Below are 17544 nucleotides of genomic sequence, written 5' to 3'. Positions count from 1 at the left end.
TAGAAAGTTTGGCAAAAAGGGTAGGAAAAAGTCGTGGCATTCTCTGGTGTATCCACTTCTCATGTGTCTACCCATCTCAGACTTTGACTAGGTTCTGCCGAGTCTCAAAACCCAAGAGTTGCCAGGATTCAGTCTCAGCACATTCTACTCCAAGAGGAAAGATAACCACAACCAAGGCCCCACCAAGACAGCCCTGCCTTTCAGTATGGGATGGGGTGCCATCAGCTGCCTTGGATTCCTTCTGGGTCCAGACAGAGAACTTCGGGAGTCACTTCTACTACCTTCAGTCCCAGGGGAAGCAACAGGTGACCTGCGGGAAAAAAAAAGGAACAGAATTCAGACCAATCACTAGCTTCATTCAAAGCCCTTGCACCTGAGGAACTCAACACCTTTTACAAACTTTAATTAATCCTCACTTTCTGAAATAACTATGTATTATTATACCCATTCAATAAATTGGTGTAATGAGGTGTGGAAAGGTCGAGTGATTGGCCTGAGTCTACAATGTGAGTCAGGCGCTCTGATTCCCATCCCAGTGCTTCAAATCAATACATCACCCACTTCTTATCCTACCATTTATCACACATACTGAGTATGTCACAAGCATGTCTAAAACCATCTTAAATAGCTTTTGAGAAATTTGGACTCTAATTCTAGGCTCAAAGATGTTTACTTTTATCTCAAACAACTACAGACTTAAGCTAGGTAACTGGCCATAACCAAGGGCTGCTCCATTTGGACCTGATATTGTCTGACCTTGTTCTCAGCCCTAAACATACTCAGAAATCCAGAAATTGAGTTAGAGCAAGTAAGCATTTTTCTCTTTTACTGGTATAGTACTGCTACAGTATAGACAGAGCTCCTCAGACAAAGGCAGCCACCATACAAATGCTAACTATATAACGGGATCCTTAGAGGCAGCCACTTGCCTTACATACGTTTTGGTACCTGTCACATACCAATCACCACGCACGGGGCTTCTCTGCTTTGCGAGTGCACAGTAAAAGAAAAGGAGTAATTGTAGAGTCCAGACGCTGGGTAAAGTTCAGGAGCCTTTCGATCACAAAGTAAAAAACCCCAAATAAAGAGTCCAAAGAGTGTTCTGATACAATGGACATACTTTGGAAGCACCTGGCAGGTTCTTTTTCGTTCATCTTCTCCGGGGTTTGACAGTAGGCAGCTCTGTGTGTCAGCATGCCCTGCTGCCCGCCGAGCCTCTGCCAGCCGCTGGTTTTCCCTCAGCTCCAGAATTGTTTTCTGTTGTTCCTGAAGTTTCTTCTTCTGCTTTTCAATCAGCTGTTGCTGGAAGATGTGGCGGTTATGGAAATGACCCATGCACATAGGTTCTGCTTTCTGGCTGCTGGTTCTGAGCTTCTCTTTGTTGCCAGGCTGTTGGGAGGGCTCAGTGTCTAGGGCCTTGTGCGGTTTAGTGTCAGATGTATCCAGAGGGACATTCTGGAGGGGAACCTGCAAGATGTCCTTTGATGGTCTTCCTAGGTGGGGGCTGGGCACATAACCATTGGTCCCCAAGGGAGGCTTTTCACACAAAGAGGGGACGGCAGCTGCCTGAGAGAGAAGGAACGTGTGATAGCTCAGCTATTTAAAGGACTGTACTGGTGAGATCCAACTCTACCTGGTCAGCACTGTTCTGTTTAGTGGCACAACTGCCCTGCACCCCAGCCAGAGCTGCCCTGTGCTCCTGGCCTGACCATCTCAGAAGCCACCAGCCTTAGCCCCGTGAGCCACTCTTAGAACGTGCCCTGCTGCTCACCACAGAAGCTGGTGGGAGAGTGGGTACAATCATACAAACCACTACCATGGCCAGGATATGTGGAATCAGAAAAATGTGCTCTTAGAAATATCTAATTTGGATAGTTTGTTTGTGAATTAGGCATGATTACTCCAGATATATATTCCAGGAATTTAATCTGCATGAATTGACCCTGAATTTTGCAGGAAATTGAAAATATTGTGGCAAAGTATATACTGTTTCTCAAGAATGTTTGAAAACTAAGGAATAACTTTACAAATCAATAATAGCTCTTTAATAATAACAATAGCTCTTTATTTTTTTATTTTTATTTATTTTTTACATCTTTATTGGAGTGTAATTGCTTTACAATGGTGTGTTAGTTTCTGCTTTATAACAAAGTGAATCAGTTATACATATACATATGTTCCCATATCTCTTCCCTCTTGTGTCTCCCTCCCTCCCACCCTCCCTAACAATAGCTCTTTAATAAGAGCTCTTTCAATGTCTCTCTTGCCACCAGTAAATTAATCACAGGGTGTCTATTTCAGGATCAAGGCCTAGATTAAAGCATACAGCTTTAATCCAGCTATTCCCAAACAATTTATTTATGGGAAATATTTGCAAGCCCACGATCACTGGGCAAATATCTGCATTATATAAGAATAATGCTACCTAATAATATTTTGTATTAGCATATGGCTTAATAGTTTTCAAAGCTTTATCACATAAATCTCATTTAACACACTGAGGTGTCATACTCAATTACAAATTCTATACAGATGGGAAAGATGCAGAATTCTTAATCAGAAAAATTTATCCTGGCTAAAATAATGTCACAGTTAAAATGTTTATTCTAGAATAGTTTGATTCCATGCTCTAAGCGCTGATCAGTTTTTGATTCTGTCACCTGCAGTGGTGTAAGGGAAAAAAGTACTGTGAACTATCTTATTATCTTAGAAGCTTCTAGCTCTAACAGGGCGCCATATTTGGGAACTCAAAGATATTTTTCAGAATGATGGAAATATTTTCCATAGACTCAGCCAAAGTGAAAGATGTGATATATGGAAACTCTGAAATGTTAAATATTTTAAAAAATATCTTTTATTTCAGAAATGTCAGTGGACATTTATTCATGAGAACACCTGCTTAAGCAATTTAGCGTCAAGCAGGGTTTGTGTTTTAGGCCCTTTTAAACTTTGTGGTAATGATACATTATTAACCCAGCAAGACTGTAAAAGCCTTGAGTACAGCAACAAGATTTCTTTTGGATCATGGTAACTTTTTAAGGTGAAAATAAGAGAACGAAAGAAAATCTTAATGGTACAGACTGTACTTAATAGAACAGGACTGAACAGTCTGGCTCAATTAGAGAAAATCACCTATTAGCTAACTGATAATTTCAAAAAATTTCAAGGTATGAGATATGGGTTTATGCGTTCCTGTGACTGTACAATTAATGAACATCTAACTATAGATTTTATATTGTCATTTGTTCATGTTACACTATATACTCTGGACAAGATCAGAATTTATCAGTAAACTATAGAGTCTATTATAGCCTTTTATTTTAATTTGCTCTATTTTTCACAATTTTATCTTTTCTTGATAAAATCTTTTGTCTTGACTTCAGAGATCTGGAGACATTTCTCTTGAGTCTAAATTATATATACATTTAGTAATTTTTCTGTTTTATGCAGGTAACAAAAGACTTTCTGCTGACATTTTCCGTTTGAAGATAATAGTGGAACTTTGTGAGGTAAAAGGTTCCACAGAGCTATTGGGTGGAACCGATAAGTTTCTCTTGGGTCTCAATGGAAACAAGATTATCTAACTGACATAAAGTTACACAAATTGCCTAGGGGAAGGGACCAAATAAGCATCCTCATGATCCCCCTTTGTTGAGACACTAAGCTTAAATTAAAACCAGCCTACTTGCTGGCAGTAATAACAATAATCACAATAAAAGGCAAGGCTAGGAATCATCCAAGTGTTCAATATAACTTCACACATTTGAGTTAAGTATTGATACTTAAAGGCATTATGTAGAAGGCGGCAGGGGAAGGGTTGGGGGAAGGATAGATTGGGAGTTTGAGATTGACATAAACACACTGCTATATTTAAATAGATAACCAACAAGGACCTACTGCATAGCACAGGGAACTCTGCTCAATATTTTGTAATAACCTAAATGGGAAAAGAATTTGAAAAAGAATCAATACATGTGTAAGTATAATCGAATCACTTTGCTGTACACCTGAAACTAACACAACATTGTTAATCAATGATACTCCAATATAAAATAAAACTTAAGAAAAAAGAAAATGAGTTAAATAGGTTTCCCTACAGATTAATAATTCTGAACTTACAGCATAGAATTTAAAATAAATGTACAATGTAAAAGAATGAAATTAGAACACTCCCTAACACCACACACAAAAATAAACTCAAAATGGATTAAAGACCTAAATGTAAGGCCAGACACTATCAAACTCTTAGAGGAAAACATAGGCAAAACACTCTATGACATAAATCACAGCAAGATCCTTTTTGACCCACCTCATAGAGAAATGGAAACAAAAGCAAAAATAAAAAAATGGGACCTAATGAAACTTAAAAGCTTTTGCACAGCAAAGGAAACCATAAACAAGGCGAAAAGACAACCCTCAGAATGGGTGAAAATATTTGCAAATGAAGCAACTGACAAAGGGTTAATCTCCAAAATTCACAAGCAGCTCATGCAGTTCAATATCAAAAAACCCAATCCAAAAATAGGCAGAAGACCTAAATAGACATTTCTCCAAAGAAGATATACAGATGGCCAACAACCACATGAAAGGATGCTCAACATCAGTAATCACTAGAGAAATGCAAATCAAAACTACAGTGAGGTATCACCTCACACCAGACAGAATGGCCATCACCAAAAAATCTACAAGCAATAAGTGCTGGAGAGGGTGTGGAGAAAAGGGAACCCTCTTGCACTGTTGGTGGGTATGTAAATTGATACAGCCACTATGGAGAACAGTATGGAGGTTCCTTAAAAAACTAAAAATAGAACTACCATACGACCCAGCAATCCCACTACTGGGCATATACCCTGAGAAAACCATAATTCAAAAAGAGTCATGTACCACAATGTTCATTGCAGCTCTCTTTACAATAGCCAGGACATGGAAGCAACCTAAGTGTCCATTGACAGATGAATGGATAAAGAAGATGTGGCACATATGTACAATGGAATATTACTCAGCCATGAAAAGAAACAAAATTGAGTTATTTGTAGTGAGGTGGATGGACCTACACACTGTCATACGAGTGAAATAAGTCAGAAAGAGAAAAACAAATACCGTATGCTAACACATATATATGGAATCTAAAAAAAAAGTGGTTCTGAAGAACCTAGGGGCAGCACAGGAATAAAGATGCAGACGTAGAGAATGGACTTGAAGACATGGGGAGGGGGAAGGGTAAGCTGGGACAAAGTGAGAGAGTGGCATGGACTTATATATACTATCAAATGTAAAATAGATAGCTAGTGGGAAGCAACCGCATAGCACAGGGAGATCAACTCAGTGCTTTGTGACCACCTAGAGGGGTGGGATAGGGAGAGTGGGAGGGAGAGGCAAGAGTGAAGAGTTATGGGGATATATGTATATGTATAGCTGATTCACTTTGTTATAAAGCAGAAACTAACACACCATTGTAAAGCAATTATACTCCAATAAAGATGTTAAAAAAATAAATAAAATAAATGTACAACTAGGAAAGTTATTTGTATTCATATATGACAGACAAATAATTAAAAACAAAATAAAACAAAACTTAACTGTATATAGTACCAAACACCATAAATAAACCAAAAAGACAAATAAAAACAATGAAAAAAACTGCAGAATATATAATAATAAAAGCATCAATAGTCTTAAAAATATAAAGAGCTCCTATAAACAAGAAAAAGATATATATTCAAGGATAAAAATAGATAAAAGGTATCAGTATTCATCTTTCTATACCCATTTTCAGATATATATATATGTAAATGGAAAATATAAAAAATGTTTAACCTCACTAGTAATAAAAAATGCTAATGTTGAAGCAATAGTAACACAAAAAATATTTTACTTGTCAACTTGGCAAAAATGATAAATATGTTATCAGGCAGGAAAACAGGTACTTCTTTGACACAACCTTCCTGGAAGGGCAATTTGGTAAAAGTCTTTAAAATATGCATTCTATTTTTAGGTATTTATCCTAAGTAAAGCCTTATGGATGTGTGCAAAGACTTAGCTACTTGTTCACTGAAGCTCTGTTTATAATAGTGGCAAACTAGAAACAACTTAAATGTCCAGCAACAAAGAAGGAGGTATACAGTCTAGCTCGTGTTTCATGATAGAATTTCATGCAGCCATTAAAAAAGATGGCACAGAATGACAGTCCTTAACCAGGGGTTATTCATCAGGTTCACCCGTGGAACTTTAAAAAAAGTATGGTGCCCCACACCCAGAAATTCTGATTTAGTAGGTCTGATTCTGTGTTATACTCTCAGTTGGGAACTACTGTTGCAGAAGTAGATTTAGTGACACAGAAAATTCTCGTTATATTGCAGAAAATAATTTTAGAAAAACAGATTACGTTACTATTAAGTAGAAAAATATATTCTCATCAAAGTGGGTATAGAGGGAACATATCTCACCATAATAAAAGCCATTTATGATATACCCATAGCCAATATAATACTCAATGGTGAAAAGCTGAAAGCCTTCCCAATAAATTCAGGAACAAGACAAGGATGCCCACTCTCACCACTTCTATTCAACACGGTATTGGAAGTCCAAGTCACAGCAATCAACAAGAAAGAGAAATAAAAGGTATCCAAATTGGAAGAGAAGAGGTAAAACTGTCACTATTTGCAGATGACATGATTCTCTATACAGGGAACAATAAAGACTCTACACAAAAACTATTAGAACTAACAAATGAATTCAGTAAGGGGACTTCCCTGGAGGTCCAGTAGTTAAAACTCCATGCTTCCACTGCAGGGGGCATGGGTTTGATCCCTGATCGGGGAACTAAGATCCTGCATGCCATATAGCATGGCCAAAAAAAAAAAAAGGAATTCAGTAAGGTAGCAGGATACAAGATTAACATACATAAATCTGTTGCATTTGTTAATACTAACAATGAAATATCAGAACGAGAAAGCAAAAAAGAAAATCCCATTTAAAATTACATCACATTGGCACAATACTGTAAATCAACTATACTTCAATAAATAAAATAAAGTTGTGTCCAAAAAAACCTAGGAATAAACTTAACCAAGGAAGTGAAAGACCTATACACTGAAAACTACAAAACACTGATAAAGGAAACTGAAGGTGATTCAAAGAAATGGAAAGATATCCCATGCTCTTGAATTAGAATAATTCATACTATTAAAATGGCCATACTGGGCTTCCCTGGTGGTGCAGTGGTTGAGAGTCCGCCTGCCGATGCAGGGGACACGTGTTCGTGCCCTGGTCCAGGAAGATCCCACATGCCACAGAGCGGCTAGGCCTGTGAGCCATGGCTGCTGAGCCTGTGTGTCCAGAGCCTGTGCTCCACAACGGGAGAGGCCACAACAGTGAGAGGCCCGCGTACCACAAAAAAAAAAAAAAAAAAAAAAGGCCATACTACCCAAAGCTATCTACAGATTAAATGCAACCCCTATCAAAATACTCATGACATTTTCCACAGAACTATAACTAATAATCCTAAAATTTATATGGAATCTCAAAAGACCAGTATTGCCAAAGCAGTCCTGAAGAAAAAAAACAAAGCTGGAGGCATAACACTTCCAGACTTCAGACAATACTACAAAGCTACAGTAATCAAAACAGCATGGTACTGGCACAAAAACATACATACAGATCAATGGAACAGAATAGACAGCCCAGAAATAAACCCATACACCTATGGTCAATTAATCTATGACAAAAGAGGCAAGAATATACAATGGAGAAAAAAGTCTCTTCAGCAAGTGGCGCTGGGAAAGCTGGACAATCTCATGTAAATCAGTGAAATCAGACTATTCCTTCACACCATATACAAAAATAAACTCAAAATGGTTTAAAGACCTAAATATAAGACATGATATCATCAAACTCCTAGAAGAGAACATAGGCAAAACATTCTTAGGCATAAATCATAGCAATATTATCTTAGATCAGGCTCCCAAAGCAAAAGAAATAAAAGCAAAAATAAACCTAATCAAACTACTAAAAAGCTTTTGCACAGCAAAGGAAACCATCCACAAAATGAAGAGACAACACACTGAATGGGAGAAAATATTTGCAAACAATGCAACTGACAAGGAGTTAATATCCAAAATATACAACAATGCATACACCTCAATATCAAAAAAGCAAACAACCCAATAAAGAAAATGGGCAGAAGACCTAAATAAACATTTTTCCAAAGACATACAGATGGCCAACAGGCACATGAAAAGATGCTCAGTATCACTAATTATTAGAGAAATGCAAATCAAAACCACAATGAGGTATCACCTCACACTGGTCAGAGTAGCTATCATCAAAAAGTCCACAAATAATAAATGCTGGAGAGGGTGTGAAGAAAAGGGAATCCTTATACACTGTCAGTGGGAATGTAAATTGGTGTATCCACTATGGAAAACAGTATGGAGATTCCTTAAAAAAATAAAAATAGAGCTACCATATAGATCCAGCAATCCCACTCCTGGGCATACATCCAGAAAAAATGAAAACTCTACTTTGAAAAGATACATACACCTCAATGTTCATAGCAGTACTATTTACAATAGCCAAGACATGGAAACAACCCAAGTGCCTATCAACAGACGACTGGTTTAAGAAGATGTGGTGTATATATATACAGTGGACTATTACTCAACCATAAAAGAGAATGAAATATTGCCATTTGCAGCAACATGGATGGGCCTAGATAATATCATGCTAACTGAAGTAAATCAAACAGAGAAAGACAAATATTATGTGATATCACTTATGTGTGGAATCTAAAAAATAATACAGATGAATGTATATACAAAACTGAAATAGAGTCACAGACATAGAAAACAGACTTATGGTTACCAAAGGGAAAAGGGAAGGGGGAGAGATAAATTAGGAGTATGGGATTAATAGATACAAATTACTGTATATAAAACAGATAAGCAACAAGGATTTACTGTATAGCACAGGGAACTATATGCAATATCTTGTAATAACCTATAATGGAAAATAATCTGAAAAATATATATATATATAACTGAATCACTTGTGCCGTATACCTGAAACTAACACAATATTGGAAATCAACTGTATTTCAAGTAAAAAAAAAGGAAGAAAAAATACATGGCCTTGGGCTTCCCTGGTGGCGCAGTGGTTGAGAGTCCGCCTGCCGATGCGGGGGACACGGGTTCGTGCCCCGGTCCGGGAAGATCCCACATGCTGCGGAGCGGCTGGGCCCGTGAGCCATGGCCACTGAGCCTGCGCATCCAGAGCCTGTGCTCCGCAACAGGAGAGGCCACAACAGTGAGAGGCCCGCATACCGCAAAAAAAACCCCAAAAAACATGACCTTTCTTTTCCTGTATTATGATAGATTAGATATCCGCAATGACTTGACTGAAGAAAATTTAAAAGCTAAATACAACATTAAAGAGAAAAATCTGCGTATGCCTGAATAGAGAAAAGACAAGATGGCTATACTTCAACATGTGGTTATTTATTGGTGGTTATCTCTAAATGATAGAATTATTGCCTACTTTTCTTTTTCCTCTGTCATTTTCTCCTGCCAAATTGCTACAATTAATACATGATTCTTCTTATTAGGAAAATAAAAACTTAAACATTCCCGTCTTATAAGTCACAAGCTCATTTAGAAAGGAAATGCCTGACAATCAAATAAGAGGTGTTCAAGAGTTGTAAACAATGCTTTATATATCTGTTCCTGAAAGAGTCTTTCACTTAGCTGTTTTAAATTCCCTGTCTGTATTACGTCTTTACCAAGTTTCAACTATACCAGTCTGTATGTGATTATAAAAGAGGATTCAGTTCAAGAAAATCAACACTGACTGAAAGATAAACTTTGTGCACTGTAGCAGCTCTCATCTTTTAGATAGCCCAGGCCACACAACCTGACAACAGCTAACACACCCCAGGCTATACAAGTATAAAGCTCAAAAGCAGGAAGACTAAGCAAAGGAAAAGCAACTTACCTCTCCATTTCTAGGGGGATCCTCCATGGCTGTTGCCTCCTCAGGTAGACTGATGCTTGATGACACGTTTGCACTGAGTTTCCCTAGTGATGCTGCCTTCAGCAGCTCATTCATTTTCTTCCTAGTTTTCTCCTTTGTAACAGCCAGCTCTCTGTTTTGGATCTCTGCACGATGCCAATGCTGCCATTCTGTAAAATGGTGTCGGAGAACTTGTTTCCGGTTATAGTCAGTGGCCAGTTGTTGTTTTCTAAGAAACAAAGCACTTCCATTAAAAAAAAGAAGCCATTTACTGCTTTTTGGTTGATAATATAAATGAAATACAAGTCCAAAGGAGTCCCAGAAATGCTCCATTTTAGCTCCAGCTTATTCTTTTATTTAAGCTCAAAGGAATCATTTTATAAAGCTCCCCAAGGCAAAGGGTCTGCTCATAGAAGTCATTGGCACCTCAAGGCATTGCTTCAGAAGAGTGACTGTTCTGTTCTATCACATCACAAAGGCATATTAAATTTTCTGATTATGATAAAATAGTTTCTGAGAGCTTTTGGAGGGGAAGGAGCAGAAAGAATAGGTATTCAAATAACTGCTTTTAAAAAATATGCATACATGAGGGAGATATTCAGCTATACTTGCAAATCTAAGGAAGACAAGAGGTTTGGGAGAAAAAGGAACGAAACTTAACAAATGAATTGTCAATAATTAAGTATAAGACTTATAAAAATCAACATGAAATTATGAGGGTGGATCTTGTGAAAGAAGGACTTGGTCAGGGAAAGGCTCTCTATAGAGAAGGTCTCATTTACCAAAGCCATAAACTGAGTGAATGAAGAACTGCTTTGTGAAGACACTTGTTGAACATTAGAAATGTGTGAAGGGCATACACAAGGCACTTGCTCTCAGAGAACTCACTCACAGTCTAGTAGGGGGTCTGATTCACTCTCTTCCTAAGGAGGAGCTCCTTTTGATTCCTGGAAACTTCATGATGTTAGGGGATGTGCCTGAGTGGAGTTGGGAACTGCCAGCTACATTCCCCTCGCAAAGGGACTCTCCATTAGGAGACATGTTTGTGGTAGCCAGTTGAGAATTCAAGTGTAGAGCTTTCTGAGATCAATCTATAAGTGGATGATTATTGTCTCTGAAGAAGTGAGCTGTAGAGCTTGGAACTTATGTCGCAACCGGGGTCAGTTTCGAGGTTTAAGATCTGATTGTTTAGATACCTACATGATTTTATCTTGTAAAGATGACTGGAATAAGGTCTCTACAACACTATTTGCATATCCATTTCTGTTAAACATAAATAATGTTTAACCCACCTCATGGACTTTTTGGGGTCATATGAAAAAAATCGTAACATTTTAAGCCAATGAGTCAGAAGAACATTTCTACAGTTCTTAAATGCTTAAGTGACTTTTAAACCTTTTTTGACTGCCACCTAAAGAAAAAAGTGTCACACTATGACTTCAAAATAAGTTGATGTGTGTACATGTGCATGAAACAAAAGTATATATAATTGAAACAAAGGTTCCACCAAACGATATTCACCCTTACTACCAGAGGTGTACTCCAATGTTTCTTTTCTAATCTTTTCTATTTTTTAAAAAACATGCCTCATCTTGAGCCTGATTTTAGGACCCATTAATGAGTTAAAACCCTTAGCTTGAAATACTACTCTAGAGTCACAGAATTTAATATTATGTCGGAGAAGTTGGGTGAAACAACCAATTAGTGAGAGTAGTGTTGACTGAAATAATAGAATTCAGGGTAAATGCTAACAGCAATTCTGCCAAGAGCATATTTCATTATATATAATTGCTTCTTTCTAATGCAATGATAGATAATAAATATGATTGACTGATGGTTTTTATAATAAAAATACAATATAGGTGGTAATAAACATCTATATATAATATTTTACTTTGATGAAAAAAAGAAAGTATCTGAGACTGAATAACCTTGAAACAAAAATTTTAAAAGAAATAAGAATAATAAATCAGGTAGCAACACAGGGTAAGAACAAAGCTCCAAAAATATCAATGTCTAAATAGTGAAACAAACAAAACACCTGATGGCATTTTACTCAAGTAAGTGGAAATCATGTATTTCCACAGACTAGAAGACATATGTTGCTCTGTCTGATTAATGTAAAATTTGATTTACATCAATCTGCTTAGGAAGGAGGAGTGTGAAATTTACCTGATGAGTTAATTTCATGTTTTTACAGCATAAACAGCCAAAAGCCACACTGGAGTTCTGACTGTCAAGGAGAGGGTTATTTGGACAGTATGAAAAGGCAAAGAGAAAAATATTTCTGGTAAATATAACAAAAAGACTAAACAGTAAAAAAAAAAGGTGGGTTAAAAACTGCGTGTTAATTATTGTGTTTAGAGCCCTCTCTATCATGATCATGCAGGAGATTTGAAGATGTACTTAAGATATCTATGTTCATGGGAAGGGTAAGAACACAGAAGCTAGGGATCCAGAGACAAGACTGGTTGTACTCTTGCTCGCTTGCAGTTCACTTCAGCAGAGTGACAATATTGCAGATAAGTCCATTTCTATACTTTTTTTTTAAAGAATGGATGCACTCATAAAGTTATTTTATTTATTTATTTTTGGCTGCGTTGGGTCTTCGTTGCTGTACACGGGCTTTCTCTAATTGCCATGAGCGGGGGCTGCTCTTCACTGCGGTGCGCAGGCTTCTTATTGCGGTGGCTTCTCCTGTTGCAGAGCACGGGCTCTAGGCACGCAGGCTTCAGTAGTTGCAGCACGCAGCCTCAGTAGTTGTGGCGCATGGGCTTAGTTGCTCTGTGACATGTGGGATCTTCCCGGATCAGTGCTCAAACCCACGTCCCCTGCACTGGCAGGCGGACTCCCAACCACTGCGCCACCAGGGAAGTCCCCATTTCTATACTTTTTAAATGATGACACTAAAAACACAAATATTTCTGAAAGTGAAAAATCACTTAAATTTCTTAAAAGCTTAGTCAGATGTGATTTACTTGGGCATGCTAACCCAAAGAAATTGTTCCACAGTTCCCAGATAATCATAAAATGAAGGACAGAGTTTCTTTATGGAAAACATCCTATCCCAATATGTTTCCAAGCTGAAATCAGGGAATTTCTGGCAAGGGTCTATAAACTGATCATTATAATTATACAACTGCATGCAGAGAAAGACTGTCTCTAAAGAACTAAGAATATAAGATATATAGGTTTAAATAGGAATTTAAATATGAACCAGGATGCTTAGAATCAACACCTCAAATGATACTCAGTTACTGAGGCACATTCTAAAACACAGTAGTCAGAAGAACACCAACTAGATATAGGACACTGGGCAAGCAGCTGAAAGTATCTAAATTCCTCCTCAAAGATGGTGTCACTCTAACAACAAAAACAAGCCCTATACTGCCTATCCTACAGGATTTTGTTTTTAAAGATGTAAATTTTAAAAAGAACCTGAAAATATAGAACAAATTCACATGTAAGGTAATAACACTATCTTAGGACAAGACTACTAGATATCTAAAAAGTGTCTTGAATTTTTTAAAGGGAAATGAGAAATGACAAATAAATAACCACATACTACTGATCTGATTGAGTGCTGAAATCTGAACAGAACATAAAAATAGCAACAATGCAAACAGCTGCATTTGGGACGGGCAGGTTCAGCAGGAATAGGAATGCATAAGCTAATGCATTCAGAAATGCACCAGGCAGCCCCCCAGGGAAAATGTGGAAGATAACACAGTTCTGTTTTAAAGAGCTTTAAAGTGAGCCAGTCAATGCAAGTCCGGTCCTCCTGCCTCTCTGGCAGATACCAGGAGCTTTATCAGCTTCAGATGCCATGCAATTTCTAGCCTCTCAACTGGATACCCAGGTGAGCACGGAGGGAAGGGCAATGGACCATGACTAACAGAGGTGCTCCATAAATGACTGCCCTAACGCACGCTGAAATCAGGAGTGCTGGGAATGGGGAATATCTGACAGTCTCTTTTCAATTCAGTCTCCCCACCCCTAGGCTAGCCTGGCGGGTTCACCCCAGCCTGTTCCCACACAAGCTGCATATGTGCTGGTTTACCAGTTTTCCCCTAAACTGAGAAGTGCTCTCTTCTACTTAGCCACGATCTGTCTCTCTCAGAAGATGGGACCAAAGAGTTTCTATTTTTAAAAAGCTGCTTGGGGGATTGTAATGCATGATAGCCAAGTCTATGTCACTCCTAAGTTTTTATATTATTGTGCCTTCTGTTGCAATTATTTTTAGTATTTGGGTAAATTTTTAACTTCTTCACTTAGACTGAAAACTCCTAGAAGGCAGGAGTACCCCTGCTGGTACTTAAGAAAGAGTCTAGGGACTTCCCTGGCAGTCCAGTGGTTAAGAATCCACACTCCCAATGCAGGGGCCCCGGGTTCAATCCCTGGTCGGGGAACTAAGATCCCGCATGCCTCATGGCATGGCCAAAAAAAGTCTAGCACACAGTAAGCATCAGTAAAGCTGACTGACTGAATATATGCTATCAAACAGAATAAATGAATGAGTGAATGAATGAATGCCATGGTTTAAGGGACATCATAGGGCCAATTTTTCTACTGGCCTGCCACTGTACCCTCAAATCCCCATCACTTACATTTTGGGCACTGTTTCCAGACAATGCCTATTAATGTATAAGTTTCCTGGGAGGGATAACATCAGTTGAGGAGTACAGAGACAGAGCATGAGGGGATAGAGGGACACAGGGAAGAGATAAAAGCCTGTTCCAGGAAAGGCCCAAAGTATTTGGTACTGAGTACCAAGGCTCAGGAAGGGTGGGTAGAGGATGTTGAAACAAATCCTGCTTCTTCCCAATTTGTCTAGGGCTGGCTGTAAATTGAGAGAAGAAGGGAGAGAGGAGGAATGAAAGATCTGGAGCCAACTTTCAGAAGTGAATATGCTAAAGAATTTAAAAATACAATTCAAATTCCCATACCACCATGTCCAAGGGTCTAATTTAGCATGTATACCAGAATTTTGTTGTATTGCCTGAGTGACTGAATCCTTAGTTAGAGTTTGGGAATATTTGTTAATGTTGCAATTGTATTGAAATTTTATAACACCATTACCATAACTACTTTTAAAAGAAAAGAGATGGACAAAAATTCCTATTAGGGAAAGCAAGGTACATTTTTTAGAAGAAATACATGGATGACCTCGGAGTGGAGTGAGACTCTGAGCACAGGCTCAGTAAGAAAATATGGTGGCTGGACTTCCCTGATGGCGCAGTGGTTAAGAATCCACCTGCTAACGCAGGGGACATGGGTTCAAGCCCTGGTCTGGGAAGATCCCACATGCCGCGGAGCAACTAAGCCTGTGCGCCACAACTACTGAGCCTGCGCTCTAGAGCCCGCGAGCCACAACTACTGAAGCCCATGTGCCTAGAGCCCATGCTCTGCAACAAGAGAAGCCACTGCAATGAGAAGCCTGCACACCGCAATGATGAGTAGCCCCCGCTCACCGCAACTAGAGAGAGCCCACGCGCAGCAACGAAGACTCAACGCAGCCAAAAATAAATAAATAAATAAATTTATAAAAAAGAAAATATGGTGGCTAAATCATGAATGAGAAGAAGCGAGGGATCTGTTGTTGCTCCAGAGAGAAAGTGGGAAGAACAAGAAGGAAAGAAGGCAAAGAAAGAAGCCCAAAAGGCTGGGCCCTGCATAGCCAGTAAGAGGAAAGCCCAAGTGGCAAAAACAAATGCGGATTCAAGAGCTGGAGGCTAAGGACACAGCTGACATCTGAGAAACAGACACAGCAAATGATTTCCATGTCCAGGTGGATGGGCCAAAGAACCACCTATGTCTTGTCAATCTGGTAAGAGTTTAGTTGCTACAATGAGTAACCCATCTACAATAAATGCGCTCTATCCCTCGATCTCACTATTTAGAAAAAAGTGCTTGAAAATGTTATGGAGTTAAATTTCAGGAGAGGAAGCAACTGAGCTCTTCATTGATCCACTAACTCACCTATTATTCAACAATTATGTATTTGGTGTACACAGAGGAACTGGGAGAGACTCCGATGAGCATGGTAAAGAGGGTCCTGGCTCTTCTGACACCCCCGATCCCACTGACATTTCTTGGTTTCTGCTTGTATTGATAGTAGCTACCTTTGAGCTTTTTTCTCCACCTCTATTATTCCAACCTTCTTTGAACAAAATCACCTAACAATTTCCTAAAACAATCTCTAGAACAAAGAACAACATGCAGAGAGCCTGGGATCTGTAGGAAAGCAGCATGAAGGACAGTTTGTATCTAATAGCTCCTTTCTTATATGTTTCTAGCATAACCTGTTATTTGTTCATTATTGCTCTTGTTTTACATCTATAATCATCTGAAGTCAACTGCAATATAACTGAAAAACATGACTGTCTTAGGGAGCCATCACCTACATGCTATTTAACTAGGAGCAGCATGTTATAGGAAAAAGCATCTGACTCAGCATCGAAAGGACCAGGCTCTAGTCCTGGACTGGCTACTCGTAACTTTATGACTTGAGACAGTTGTTTATCCTTTTTGTGCCTTACTTTTATCATCTGTAAAATGAGGGACTGGATTAGATGCTCCTTGAGGTGCTTTCCTACTCTAAGAACTTTTTGCTCTAAAGTTTTATAGTAAAAAAAATTATTATAAGTTAAATATTTTCTAACTCTGACAGTTAAAAAAATGTAGCACCCATTCTGAACATTTAAAAATAGACACTTGAAAATAATTCACAGATATGAGACAAGAAGTTCTAAGAGGATCTTTAAAAAAAATTGGCACATAATGCTATTATGAAATCCCCATTTAGTGCTTTTATATTTAAATAGTTTAATTGGAATGGAATCTGAAGTTCTTCAGATTTTTCTTCTACAAGTTTCTTCTGGCATGTAAATTTCATAGACCACTTTTACCTTTAACATCTTAGTTGCCACTCCCTCTATGCCCTCACTCATGATGCTTCCCCTTTCCAACACCTCCAGTTTCTCTTCTTTATCCAACAAATCCAGCTTTGAGTAAGTTATCATCCCAATTCCCTGGATCAATCACTAGGTCCTGAAAATTTAGACATAAATTGTGAAAGAGCTTTTTTTTTTTCCCCACTGAAGATTTCCCCCAGCATAGTATAGGAAAGGAAAACTGTCTAGGTCACCCTCCTGCTTAAAAACCTTCAGGAATTCACCTTTATTTACCTAAGAACGCCTAAACTCCTTGCCCTAGCATTTAAGGCCTTCCACAAGTTGATGAACTTGACAACCACATGCTTGATGATTTCCAGCCACACGTAATGCCATTATCTCATCTCCCTCTTTCTACCTAGGAATATCCTACTTACTGTTCAGAGCCCAGCAAGACCCATCTTCCTGATAAAGCCTTTCCGGACACTCTGTAGGAGCCTCCCCAGTTACTTCCCTCTACTATGTTCTCAGCAGCAGAAGGAGATGCATTACAAAGTTTATAATGTTAATCCACACCTGTACTGTTTCTAGATCTCGTTTTCCCCACAAAACTGAGTTCTTTGAGGACAAGGGGCCATGTGTCAGG

At 38.5% G+C, this 17544-nt stretch overlaps 1 protein-coding gene across 7 annotated transcripts in view; it reads right to left on the bottom strand.

The window, feature by feature from the left end:
• The window catches only part of CCDC191 (coiled-coil domain containing 191), a 103840-nt gene that overhangs the window by 40566 nt on the left and 45730 nt on the right, over window positions 1-17544 (bottom strand). For 6 of the 7 annotated variants that reach the window (XM_060150573.1, XM_060150574.1, XM_060150575.1 and 3 more), the window contains 3 exons: window positions 9988-10234; window positions 1121-1566; window positions 198-310 (listed from right to left, as the gene is read on the bottom strand). In XM_060150573.1, coding sequence (XP_060006556.1) covers window positions 198-310; window positions 1121-1566; window positions 9988-10234 — 806 coding nt within the window. The remainder of the gene's footprint in view (window positions 1-197; window positions 311-1120; window positions 1567-9987; window positions 10235-17544) is intronic. The other variant, XM_060150578.1, reaches the window with a different exon arrangement.

This window comes from Lagenorhynchus albirostris, chromosome 5 (genome assembly GCF_949774975.1).
Source record: "Lagenorhynchus albirostris chromosome 5, mLagAlb1.1, whole genome shotgun sequence".
Taxonomy (NCBI): domain Eukaryota; kingdom Metazoa; phylum Chordata; class Mammalia; order Artiodactyla; family Delphinidae; genus Lagenorhynchus; species Lagenorhynchus albirostris.
The sequence above is the reverse complement of the archived record's forward strand: the minus strand, read 5'-3'. Positions and strand labels throughout refer to the sequence as shown.